The sequence below is a fragment of the Phyllobates terribilis genome, unplaced genomic scaffold (assembly GCF_046119375.1).
Source record: "Phyllobates terribilis strain yellow unplaced genomic scaffold, ASM4611937v1 Scaffold_5__5_contigs__length_657084704, whole genome shotgun sequence".
Classification (NCBI taxonomy): domain Eukaryota; kingdom Metazoa; phylum Chordata; class Amphibia; order Anura; family Dendrobatidae; genus Phyllobates; species Phyllobates terribilis.
The window spans coordinates 460,191,664-460,205,401 of NW_027362765.1; the positions used below are offsets into that span (position 1 = coordinate 460,191,664).

The following is a 13,738-nucleotide window of genomic DNA, read 5'->3' on the forward strand; positions in this document are numbered from 1 at the left end:
TTTTGTCTTTGCACAAAATTCATGAACCAAAATCATCAAAAAATAGCACAAGGCAAAAAAAAAAGTAACTAAAGTAATTTTATCTAGAATACACCTACTGAAATAACTTCAAAATAGGTTTGGAGACTCAGGCTAGTACCAATCCAAGGGAGAGATGACCAGTTTAGGGGTTTGTACAGTGAGCAGGCACAACATTGGGGGTCAGCGTATGGTGTAGATCTGAGTACAAAAGGAACCTGCAGCAGCAGAATCACAGGAGCATTTATGATGTCTGGGCATCCACACAAATAATAAACATGAGCTCTGGTGAAAAATACTGAGCCTTGGGAGCGAGGGGTTGGGGGAGTTCAGATATAAAGCAAAGTATATCCAACAGGATGTAAATTCAATGGGTATTTCATTGTTAAAATGTTAAACAAAAGTAGAAAAATAAACAGCCATAACATTAGAGGTATAAAGTCTTCTAGAAATCCTTTATAAACAAGCATAAAGACTTTAATGTTATGCATGTTTATTGCTTTTTAGAATTTTGAGTAAAAATAAATTTTCTATTGAAATTACATTCCACTGGATCAACTTTCTATTCCATATGGACTTCCCCAATCAGTAGCGCTCAAGGCTTAATATTTTTCTCCTGACATTATGGCAACACCAGCATCTTCATTAATCCATATCCTTACAGTCTTTATCCCAGTTAGATTGCGTACATTGATATTGTTGTATATTTTGACTGTATTTTGGTAATGCTTGAGCACTTTATGATATTGTTGTTTAGAGGGATATCCCCAAGACAGTAAATATTGACACTTATTGATGGCTGGGGTACCCAAGGCATAAAGGAGAATAGGGTTCTGCAACTCGGCTTTGCAACTGTTCATCGTCTATGGGATTGCGGAAACAGATCTGCTCTTGGCTTTCTAGGGCAGTCCCATAATCAATGACTGGAGAAAAGGTTGAGCATGGACACATCCACACCACTGAAGACTGGGTTCCAGATTCCATGTTTTTGTAATCGCTGGGGGTCCAACCACTGGGACCCCCTGTGGTCCCAAGAATGTGACTAGAAATCCTATGGAAAGAGGATAACTTGCTATCTTGGAAATAACCTTTAAAGCATTTTATAGCTTTCCACTATAATTCTCCATTCAAGTAAGGTAATTGGGAAATCCTGCAGTTAGTGTTCCTAGAAGTAAAACACTTCCAAATGCATTTCCTATACGTGGGGGGACTGTACATTAAGCTTCTTTTTTTTTAAATGAGGTCTATGGTGAACAGATACCACGGTATCCATTAAGACATTTTTAATTACATGCTCCTTATGTAAGGTAACTACATAATATAATTGAAGGCTGCTGCTGATGATGTTTTAGTGATTATTCTACACAGATATATAATATCCTGTCTCTAACAGTCCAGATCCACCCTACCATAAATAATCCTATCACCATTACATTGTAGTTAATGAATTAAATCAAATACTACACCTGTAGAACATGTGACTCAAATCCAAGGAGTCAGATCACTGCAGAATGTCACAAATGTGTAATATTCAGTGAATATCCTAGAGATGCTTGACTGAACAACAATAACCTCTGCAACAATGATTAGAACTACAAGATGAGGCTTATCAGCTGATCATGCCAGGCTGACACACACAACAGATAAGAGGTTTATCAAGGCTTTAACCTAGAGTTTGAAGCAAGTTGAAGACAATCCTGCTACTCACATTCCCCAGATACAAATTGTGTAGAAAATGTAACTTATTATTAGGTGCTGGGTCTAAAAATGTCTGGTTTTATGTTATGCACTACAATATATTGCATTACCTATTCAGACTGAATGCAATTATCTAAGTATATAATAACACAATAATTAATGTGCAAAAATCAATTAAGAACCCAAATTAAAACAAATGCAATAAATTAATACAGAAAAAGGTGTCAATACGGGATTATATGGGGTACTGGACACAGCACACACAACCCCTTGTATACAGGGACCCTTAACAGGTCAATAAATATGACCATTAATTAACCTCATAATGACAATCATTGCATCTATAGTGCCAACATGATTGGATACAATCAATAGTAACCCCTCAGGAGAACTTCTTGAATGTGTTTGTTTAAAATTCTTCTTGTTCTTTGGAGATAATTGTGACTTATGTTTGACAATCTGGTAAAACATCGAAGAGATTTCAATGTGAAGCAGCACAGGAAACACATCAGATGTGGATTTTTCTGTAAAATGTGATGTTTCCATCTAGTAAGGAGTTAATAGAACCCAATGATGCACTGAATGGATGGGTTATTGTTTTCACATCAATTGTTACATCTGTTTCCAGTAAAAGGTGAGATGGTAAATATGTATCACATGTGCCACAACTGCATGCAGAATAGGAAGCCTCGGTAATAGGATGAGCTCCATTAAACTTGTTACATTCTTGATAAGCTGCAATATATTACAGATGAAAGAAGGGGCTCAAGCCCAGTACTTACACAAAGACTCCGAACAGCAATGCCCGGATCCCCAGCTCTTCTAATAGTGGCCTCATCATCCACAGGCATCAGAGGCACTGGCACCAGCACCATGCACAGGGCACAGGGCACCCAGCAATATGCACAGAACTGCTAAAGTGAAGGATCCAGGATAAATGTGACTGCAGCGCTGCTAGGAAGAAACCTGCACTTATTATGAAGCCTCCAGGTCTGATCAGGGAGCAGGAGGAGACAGCTGGGGATATCCTGGGAGATCACTCCAGAGAGAGTTGTGCTGCTGTCACAGTAGTGAGGAAGAGGTCAGCACAGAAAGGACCTAGATGTGACAGAGCCAGCTGCAGTGTGATCCAGAGACTGCTCCAGTCCTCTGCAGCCACCTATCACCATCAGGGCTCAGTGTGTGAGAGACTCTTACTACACAGGTTGTTCTACACATGCCAGGAAATCCCCCCCCTGCAACTGCACAGGATCTCCTCAAATATACAGTGACTTCAGCAGTGCCTCCTCTGCACACAGGCACTGCCTCCCACAAGAAGCCTCTGATGACTAGGCTGAGATTTCTACAAATCCAGCTTACATTCATTAGCAGATTCATGCTATAACACTATACCTACAAAGATACCTTTAGGTTCAGATTGTATATTACGTTATAGTGGATGCTTTCTTGCATTTATAAGTGCTTGGATAAATTGCCAGTGCATGGGCATTTGTCTAGTCAAAATTTGTAGAAGTACATATGAATGGGACCTGTCATCAGATGCATGCTGCCAAAAGAACTGGCATGATTGCAGCCTGGTGAATTATTCACTGAAAAGCTCTGGCATTTCAGAGAGAATATGCTTTAAAGATTCAACAGGGGACCAAGTAGTACGACCCCTCCCCGTAAGGCTCTTTCAAGCACCGCTGCAGGTAATTAATACCTCATCTGTACATAGGAAAGACCTGTCAATCACATGCAGCAGCGCTGGAAAGAGCCGGCCGGGGGCGGCACTGGGCTAGTCTTTAAAAGGACTCTATCAGCACAGAATGACTGTTCAAACCAAGTACAGGCGCTCAGTTCACCATGGCTTGAACAATTATTTAAATACACCGTCCCATATGATTGTTTTCCGCCCTTCTCCATCCGTCTATGGCTTTATGAAGCCAGAGCTATCAAAGTTGAACAGTCATTCAGTGCTGACAGGTTCTCTTTAAAGGGAACCTGTCAGCAGGTTTTTAGACCCCCAAACTATTGTCATTTATCATGTAAAGTCCCTGTAATGTAGCTGATGTCCACATCTTCTGTTTTAGAAGTCTTTGCCTCTATTTTAAAGGAATCCATCATGCAAATGAGCCACATGTGCATTAGCCCTACAATTACATCTCTCCGGCCTCTCTCCCTTTCTCCTCCCGCTGCCGGGCTCCTGTTAGTGATTGACAGATCACTCTTCTCTTTGACCTGCTCCCACGCCTGAGATCTCACGCATGCACTCTCATTCTTTGTTGCTGTACATGCCGATTGATTTCTATAAAATGGAGGCATGAATGTCATCAACATTACAGGGACTTGACATTGGCTTGGGGTCTAAAGACCCACTATGGTTCCCTTTAAAGTATAGTTACTCTGAAACGCTGTAGCATTTCAGAGAATAATATACCTGCTGCAATTGTGCACCCAGGCTCTGATTCATGATGTCCGTGGTTTGGGCAGCAGGAATCAAATGAGAGGTTCCCTTTAAAGTTAAAATGAAACGTGAATGGTGCATAAATGCTGGACTCTAGAAAATAGGTGGACCATCAAATTTGTATAGTTATCAAATATGAAGGTGAATAGTGGGACTTTACAAGCAATTTTTATTAGAAACCATAATATATCCGTTATCTGCGGCAAGTTTGATTAACATACATGATTATGATGTTAATATGATTAATAATGTTCAAATCACTTTTTATTACAATCTCCATTTCGCTGCTCTTCTATTCTATTTCAACTCAATCCCAAATAGTAGATACATCTCTTTCGGTCATATGACTCTCCCTTTCAGGTCCTGGACTACATATCCCAGCACCACTTGCTTCCATAGATATCCTACCACTAATTCTATGCACACATGGATAGCAATACATATCAACGCATGCTGAGAAACACGTGCAGTATTAGGTGCTCTCTCGTGGTCCTGTATAGAAAACTACGGAGTAAAAATGGCACATGTTCCACCATAGAGAAAGTAGGAATCGGGTCGACATAACCCACAAGCTTTAAGGAATAAACATTATAATGATCAGGGTATGTAGGTAAACCTGGTTTTGAAAAGTTATTCAATCCTAAAAATTAAATATATTTGCAAAATTAAAAGTGGATTTGTGACCAGATTTAACATTGGAAACTGCAATTAAAGAGATGTCTTAGATCTCAATAGACTGGTGTACTTACATTGAAAATTCATAGTTCAATGGCTGTATAATTCTGATATTAATATAAGCATTTTATGAGTCCAACAAGATCTGAACCCATAAAATACTAATTTTAATATTAGGCACAAAAAAATTACAGTATGCAGCCATTCTGTCATCATAGTAAGCAAGTACACCACCCTCATCAGGTCTAAAAGATCTATGTAATAATATAGGCAGTTTGTGATATCTGACGACAGATCCCCCTTTAAATATTGAAGAAATCTAATAAAATGAAGGGATAGGTTGTTATATACCAGGGGTCCTGTTTAAGATAAACTATAGAGATTCCTCCCTAAGAAATGTAGGGTTGAAGGGATGAATTTACCAATAGGTTGTGCCTTTTGTATTTTGGGAAAACTCTAGTAAAACTGTTGTTAGCAGCTAAAACATTTTTTGCTGATGTCTGCAAGTCCCATAAAACTCCATACTATTTATTTAGGGAAAGATTGGCAATTCATATGATCTTATGTGACAGAACTGGGCTGTTGGATGAATAATATCTGCTTCCTGGTATAGATTGGGACCCATGGTTGAATAATCATACTCAACTACTCAACTAGAGATAACTTTTTTTACTATACAGTATGTAGCTGATGAGAAAATCATTTTTAATGCTGTCCTTGTCACATCTCTGATATTTAGTATTGTAATCTTGATATTCTAATAGATAAAAATTATATAAACTCACTTTGTCTTAGTCCTGTGCACTCGATATAGAGGGCGCTTGTAAAATATTTATTTCACCCAAAGCCTCAACCGGTATTTGTGCTATTCTGGTACATTGAATAGGGCACATTTGTGCCGGATATACCCTCATGGGGGCATCTGTGGTTTACTTTGTGGAGCTTTGCAACTAGTTAAAATGTTGCAGAAAATGTTTGACACTATGCTAATTGGCCAAAATATCTGCTATGACTGTGGGGTCTTAAAGATTTTATTTGTTTTGGTTTCCAGATTTTTGATGATGTGCATACTACTACCCACTAAATGATTTGGTTGGGTTAGTATACAGGTCCCATGCACATTAAGACAAAAGTCAGCCAAACCCACCGATATCAGCAGGAGCAGCCGGCAGTCTAATGTGCATTTGTGGTGCCCTGCTGCGCATTGGTGCCACAGAACCCAGAAGGGTGCATGGATGGACTTCTCCATAAGAGGCCCTCACACATTCACACACCTCCACCCTACCACCTCAGACCAGCAGAGGGAGCCCTGACAGGGATATATATAGGGAGGGTGGAGCTAGGCAGCTCAGTAGAGAGAAGTTAGTTTCAGTTTAGTGTTCAGACAGAGCTCAGAGTGAGCTGAGAGCGTGCTGACGCTCAGAGAGCAGTGAGGTGGCAGCACGCTGGCTGCCGTGCTTAGGCGAGCCAAGGCCTACAGCACAAGTGAAAGCCTAGTGAGGGCCTTGAGTGTGGCCGAAGGCGAGAGGAAGAGAGGAGAAGGAAGAAGTAGCAAGGGGGCAGAGGGGCATACCAGGCTCACCCCGAGATATATACTGGACACCGGGTCCGTGCCTACAGGGACTCTTTACACCCAGTAGGGACCACCGGAGCCCCTGGAGGACTACAGGTCCCAGGTTTGCCAAACGCTGACTACAGTACCAGGGCTAGGAGTCAAGGAGGCCCCAGCGTCCAGGGAGAGTGATCTCCAAAGAGAAAGCCCTACCACCAGGTCAGGAGGTGCAAGGGAGAGAGAGACAGTAACCAAGCTAGGCCTAGTTTCAAGCAGGCCAGAAGCTTAACGAGAAAAGCCACGGATCAGGAGGCCCTATACCCGCTCACTGGGGAGAGTACAAAAGTGCACCCTTCGCCCGGAGTAACCTGGACCGTGCCTGCACCAACACCAGTTTACTGAAGCTTACCCCCGTGTGAGTGTCAGTCTTTCCTCCGGGACCGTCCTGCCGTCTCTCCCCAGCATCCTCCATTACACCTCACGCTGCCCTGGAGCTAGCTCTACCTGTGGAGAGCCACATCATCCCTGCTGCCGTAATACCAGCTCCAGAGGACTGATCCGCAGCTGCGGCACCCCTTTTGCCGCATTCCACAGGTGGAGTCACAAACTTTCCAAATCCCCTATAAATTCCCCTTTTTACTGACCCTCCTGGGTCATGGACCGGGCCAGCCACCGTGATATTCCCCCACCGGCATACGCAGAGGCCTGGCTGCCGAGTACCCCATGGCCCAGGGGGCGCGTCAGCCTTGGCGTCACAAACAGGATTCCGTGCCCGTTGCCACCGGGTACTGTGCGCCTTAAAAACTGTGATACTTACTGTGGTGAAGGTTTCCCGCCATTCCCGAGATTTCCCACCATTGTCCGCCATTTTCCTGTCACCGCGCGGGAAGAAGAGGGGCGTAACCGCGGGAATCGGAGAAGCGTAACCGCTGGAAGCGCGCGAAGCCCAGGACATGCCCCGCCCCTGACGTCAAACCAGGAAACGTCAGGTCCTAGAAGGAGCCCAGAGGACGCTCTGACATCAGACGCGAGCGACGCAAGGTCCTGGAAGAAGACCGTCACCCGCGGAGCTGCGGATGAGAAGTAAAGAAGGTAGGCTCCGGTTCACTAGGGGGGCGCAACCATGGCCGACGACCAGCAAGCCACCGGAGCACCGGTTAATGCTCCTGATGCCCAATTTGCGCCCGGCGCTGCACAGGGCGGAGAGGCCGCTCCACCAGCAGGGGTCGTGACCCCGTTGATACCCATGGCCCTGCCGTATATCCCTGGAGCGAAATGGCTCCCCCAGTATAACGGCAAACCAGACACCCTGTCTGGATTCAAGAGAAAAATATGCGGTGTGCTGGATATGTACTCTATGACTGGCAAACAGAGAGCCGCTGTTGTACTAGGACAATTGACTGGTGCAGCAGAGCGGGAAGTTGAAACCTGGCAAGAGACTGCAAACTGTGTTTGAAAACCGTACTGAGACAGATCTCCGGATGAGGTTCTACCACTGTGTCCAGAAACCTGAGGACAGTGTCCGGGACTACACCTGGCACGTACAGGAAGCCCTGCGGGCCCTGAAACTGGTTAGTCTTGCCAGCATACAAAACGAAAATAAAATGCTGATGGAACAGTTCATCCGGGGGTTGAGGTCCCAAGAGGAGAGCAGGACTGTACGGTGGTGGGCCTTCGACCATCCAGATGCCACCTTTGACACCCTTAAGGACATGGCTATAAAGGGTCTGCAACCCCTGGAAACAACCGATACGGCTATCCAGCGTTACCAGGGTGGGGCCACCCCAGTGCCCGCAGCACCCACTGCTCCTTCATTGACAGCTGAAACAAAGATGCAAACAGTGCCTCCTAGCGAGCTGGACAGCCTACGCTCTGAAGTGCGCCAGTTAAGTAAAAACCTGGCCACTGTCCTGAGCACCCTGCAGCTACAGACAGAGCCTGAGCCGGAAGGAAGGATCCTACTGGCCGACAGCCCTGAGGACGTCCCCTGGATGAGGAGGAAAAGGAGGACAACGACACCATGTAGGAGGACAACGCAGCCCCGGAGGAGGACAGCGCCACCCTGTGGGAGGACCAATGACCAACGTCACCATCCAGGAGAATTCATCTGCTACTGCTGCCAGAAGGCAGGCCACACAGCGCGGAACTGTCCTTTAAACGAGCAAACCCTGGGGCGGAGGGCCGACACCCAGGAGTAGATCAAGCAGGCCCATCAGGCTGGTACCATAGGTTTGTGCCAGGAAGACCTTTCCTGTTCATTGTGCTGGATGGCATCGTGACACCTGCCCTGCTGGACACTGGATCTCAGGTAACCATCATGCCTGATGTCCTCTACAAAAGGTTCTGGTCCATAGACGAACTTCACCCGCCAGCTCCAAATTTTTCCGTGTATGCCTCCAATGGCCTTCCTCTTAACAGAGTAGGGGTTAAGAACGTGACAGTGAAGGTGGGGAGAGCGGAACTAAAGTACCAAGGACTGATTGTAGTGGAGTCTAATCCTGGTGATACAGACTTGTATATGATACTTGGTACAAATGTTGTCGGTAACTGTTTGGGAGAAGTGTTGTTTTTGCTCCAACAGATTGCTGACACCACCAAACCAGGGCAGAGGAGGGTGCTCCAGAAAGAGATCCGAGCCCTTATGTACCAGCAACAGGTAAAGCTAACAGGTGGTGAAATTGGTAATGTACGGGTGACAGACCCGATACCCATTGTGATTCCTCCGATGAGTGAAATGCTGATTTGGTGTAGGGCAGCAATAGGTCTCAAGGGACAGAACTACCAGGCGGTAGTGGAGCCCATTAGCTCAGAGCATAGACCTACACTCTTAACTGCCAGAGGGGTGGTTGATGTACGCAATGGGAGGGTACCCGTACGTCTCCTAAATTGTGGGGAGGATGAAGTCAAATTACCACGATATGCCACTGTTGCCAGATTGTACACTGTAAATAACAACGCTATCCACACCGTGGAGTCCTTAACCTCACCAGACAGAGTAGAGGATAACGACTCGGAAACCCAGGTGGGGGATTGGTGTCAACAGCTCCATGTTGGGACTGACGCCACTCCTGTCCATCAGAAACAAGGTGTACACAGGGTGGTTCAGGAATACGAGGGAGTATTCAGCAAACACCCACTTGATTTCGGGAGGATTAAAGGGGTACAACACCATATACCCACAGGTGACCATCCACCCATCAAAGAACGTTACAGGCCCATACCACCAGCACACTACCAGAAAGCGAAGGAAATGTTGCATGACATGAAGAAGGCAGGGGTAAAAAGAGATAGCTGTAGCCCCTGGGCAGCTCCCCTGGTCCTAGTCAGGAAAAAGGATGGAAGCATGAGGATGTGTGTAGATTACAGACAGGTAAATCGCATAACACACAAGGATGCATACCCTTTGCCCCGTATAGAGGAATCCCTGGCTGCACTAAAGTCTGCAAATGACTTCTCTACCCTTGACCTCACTAGTGGGTACTGGCAAGTAGCAGTTGCTGAAGAGGACCGGGAGAAGACGGCCTTCTCTACCCCGATGGGGCTCTGCGAGTTCAACAATATGCTGTTCGGACTCTGCAACGCCCCGGAAACGTTCCAGAGGTTGATGGAGTGCTGTTTGGGCCACCGTAACTTCGAGACTGTGCTGCTATACCTGGATGACGTGATAGTGTACTCAAAGACGTATGAGGACCATTTGAAGCACCTGGCGGAAGTATTTGAGTCATTGTCCCGGTATGGGATGAAATTGAAGCCTTCCAAGTGCCACCTGCTCAAAAAGAAGGTTCAGTACCTGGGGCACATCGTGAGTCCAGAAAGAGTAGCACCAGACCCGGAGAAGGTCACTGCCATCCATAAATGGCCGGAACCGAAGAGTCTCAAGGAGGTACGTCAGTTCCTGGGACTGGTCGGGTATTACCGGAGGTTTGTAAAGGACTACACCAAAAAGGCAGCACCTTTGCAAGATCTCCGGGAAGGACAGTCCCACAGAGGCAAGAACCCCCCTTCCAGTGGGGTAAAGAGCAGGCTGAGTCCTTTGCAGTGATGAAAGAGATCCTGACCGGCGAAGAAATCCTGGCCTACCCTGACTACAGCCAACCGTTCCTGCTGTACACTGATGCCAGCAACGAGGGACTAGGAGCTGTGTTGAGTCAGAAGCGGTATGGCAAGGAGAAGGTGATTGCCTATGCTGGCACGAAGCTTTGTCCGACCGAGAGAAATCGGAAAACTATAGCTCCTTTAAGTTGGAGTTCCTGGCCTTGGTCTGGGCCATCACTGAACAATTCAAGCACTACTTGGCCTCCAGTAAATTCACGGCTTACACTGACAACAACCCCTTGACTCATCTAGAGACAGCTAAGTTGGGAGCCATGGAACAGTGTTGGATGGCCCGGCTGTCAAACTATCAGTTCACCATCAAGTACCGGGCAGGCCACAAGAACGCCAACACCGATGCCCTATCCAGAATTCCGCACCAGTCGGATACTGAAGAAGAAGTGGATGACCTGGAGGAGATTGAGCTACCTGCCTCCCACAGAAATGGGATGGTCCACGAGCAGCGCACCTCCAGGAGGTATCATGGTAAGACACTAAACCCTTTGCCTCACCACAGTTGGAAGGAGACCCAGGACAGCAACCCGGTTGTCAGCCGTATCAAAGAACTGATAACCCAGGAAGGTTCCTCCCTGGAGAAGAACGCTCCTCCACAAGCCAAGCAACTGTGGAATGAGAGAAGCCGGCTGTTCATTTATAGAGAGAAGCTGTGCCGAAGGTATGTCAACCCCAGGACCCATGAGATGGTATGGCAGATTGTAGTGCCCAGGACAGACATCCAGATGGTGTTGGAGGCCTACCACGATCAAGCAGGGCACTTTGGCTGGAAGAAGCTGGAAACCCTCCTGAAGAATCGATTTTATTGGGTTGGAATGTGGAGTTCCATAGAGAGGTGGTGCCAGGATTGTGGACCCTGTAGCCTCAGAAGAAAAGACTACAGCAGCCAGAAGGCACCCCTGCAGTCAATCAAGACAACCCAGCCTCTGGATATCATCGCTCTGGATCACGTCAAGCTGTCACCCAGCAGGTCAGGATATTCCTATGCCTTGGCCATGGTGGATCACTACTCCTGGTTCCTGGTGGTCGCCCCCGTCAAGGATCTGACGGCAGAGACTGCGGCAAAGACGTTTCAAGCGTACTTCTGCAGGCCCCATGGATACCCGGAGCAGGTGCTGACGGATCAAGGCCCTGCCTTTGAAGCCAAATTGTTCAAGGAGTTCTGCCATCTGTACGGGTGTAAGAAGATCTGGACTACACCGTACCACCCCCAAACCAGTGGGTTATTTGAAAAGATGAATAACATAGTCATCGACCTGTTGAAGACCTACCACTAGAGGAGAGAAATCAGTGGCCAGACAAACTACCTGACCTGGTAGATCTGTACAATCACATACCTGTGAGTTCCACCAATTGTACTCCAGCGTACCTCATGAGAGCAAGACCCGGAAAGTTGCCCATGGACCTGGAGCTTGGAGTAGTAGAACCCGAAGCAGATATGTCCACTGAAGACTGGGACACGACGCGACAGGAGCAGTACAGGAGAGTACAGGACTGTGTCGAAGACAGTCTAAATAGGGTGAGAGATAAACAGGAAGCACAGTACAACAAGAGTGCACCAGCAGAACCATTGACACCTGGAGAAGTTGTGCTAAAACGAAAAAGGAGAAACCACAAACTTGACGACCAGTGGGAAAGAGAACCTTACACTGTGTTGAATTCCAGATTCGACAACAGGAAAACCTGTCTAATTAGCAAAGATGGAGGAAGAACAACTGCAACGGTATCGAGAGACCATCTGAAGTTGTGCCCAAGTCCGCTGAAGCCCCAGGAGGAAGTGCCTCTCACCATGCCGGAGGAGCCTAAAGAAGAAGTACTCCATACTGACTTAGGAGATTTCCCGGCAGATTGGCCTCAATTGGATGGAGTTGTAATAATACCTGTGATACACTTCTACCAACAGCCAGAAGACCCTCCACTGCAAGTAAGAACTGTAAGTCCCCCAGAAGAGCCTGCTCAGGAAGAATCCCCGAAGAAGGATCACCGGTAGAAGTAGAGCCAGTAGGCCCAGTAACCAGTGTACTTGCCAGTCCCGTAGAGAGGTTAAGGCAGTCTTGCAGTCCACTAACACCTAGAGAGGAAAATAGCGCAAGCATCCACACTACACGCATCAAAGTACTACGTAGGTCATCGCGTAGCACCAAAGGCAAGACCCCTGTCAGGTATAAGGAGTAAGTTAAAAATACCTGCAGTATAAATAGTTACCCAGTAGGGTATTGCATAATGTTTATTGTATAAACTGAAATATATGTGCTTATTTAGGAATCCGTAAAGGTATATATAAAGGTGGCTGAGGACTGTGAGCAGCCCAAAAACTGTTCATGCACATAGTTGCACTCCCTGGAGTGCCCGTTAAGTGACCACGGAACAAAAACCCGTTTGGCGTGGTCGAAGACGTGGTCCAGCACCTGGATCACATATGCCCTGCAGCCACGCCCAGGGCCTACGTGGAGGGTTTACGGACAGGTCCCTCAAGCTACCATGTACTTTGCAGTGAAATGGACACCCTGTTAGGGGACTCACTGACAATTGCTCTAAAACTCTAACTATTGTACATATATTTATTATTTATTACGTTTTGTTACCTGTAACGTTCAAGACAAAGTGCCTCCCATAAAGGGAAGAAAAGTTGTTATTGTTAAATCTGTTTTGAAAAAAGTCCAGGAGTACTGAGTTTTACTACGGGGGAATGTAGCGCCCTGCTGCGCATTGGTGCCACAGAACCCAGAAGGGTGCATGGATGGACTTCTCCACAAGAGGCCCTCACACATTCACACACCTCCACCCTACCACCTCAGACCAGCAGAGGGAGCCCTGATAGGGATATATATAGGGAGGGTGGAGCTAGGCAGCTCATTTAAGAGAGAAGTTAGTTTCAGTTTAGTGTTCAGACAGAGCTCAGAGTGAGCTGAGAGCGTGCTGATGCTCAGAGAGCAGCGAGGTGGCAGCACGCTGGCTGCCGTACTTAGGCGAGCCAAGGCCTACAGCACAAGTGAAAGCCTAGTGAGGGCCTTGAGTGTGGCCGAAGGCGAGAGGAAGAGAGGAGAAGGAAGAAGTAGCAAGGGGGCAGAGGAGCATACCAGGCTCACCCCGAGATATATACCGGACACTGGGTCCACACCTACAGGGACTCTTTACACCCAGTAGGGACCACCGGAACCCCTGGAGGACTACAGGTCCCAGGTTTGCCAAACGCTGACTACAGTACCAGGGCTAGGAGTCACGGAGGCCCCAGCGTCCAG

The 13,738-nt window shown here is 46.8% G+C and overlaps 1 protein-coding gene across 1 annotated transcript in view; it reads right to left on the reverse strand.

Moving 5' to 3' along the window:
• Nucleotides 1-3,028, reverse strand: part of PLPP4 (phospholipid phosphatase 4) — a 207,710-nt gene extending 204,682 nt beyond the window's left edge. Inside the window, exon 1 of the mRNA XM_073685383.1 lies at nucleotides 2,499-3,028. Within this exon, the coding sequence (XP_073541484.1) occupies nucleotides 2,499-2,557 (59 nt within the window). The 5' untranslated portion in view covers nucleotides 2,558-3,028. The remainder of the gene's footprint in view (nucleotides 1-2,498) is intronic.
• Nucleotides 3,029-13,738: the final 10,710 nt, after the last annotated feature.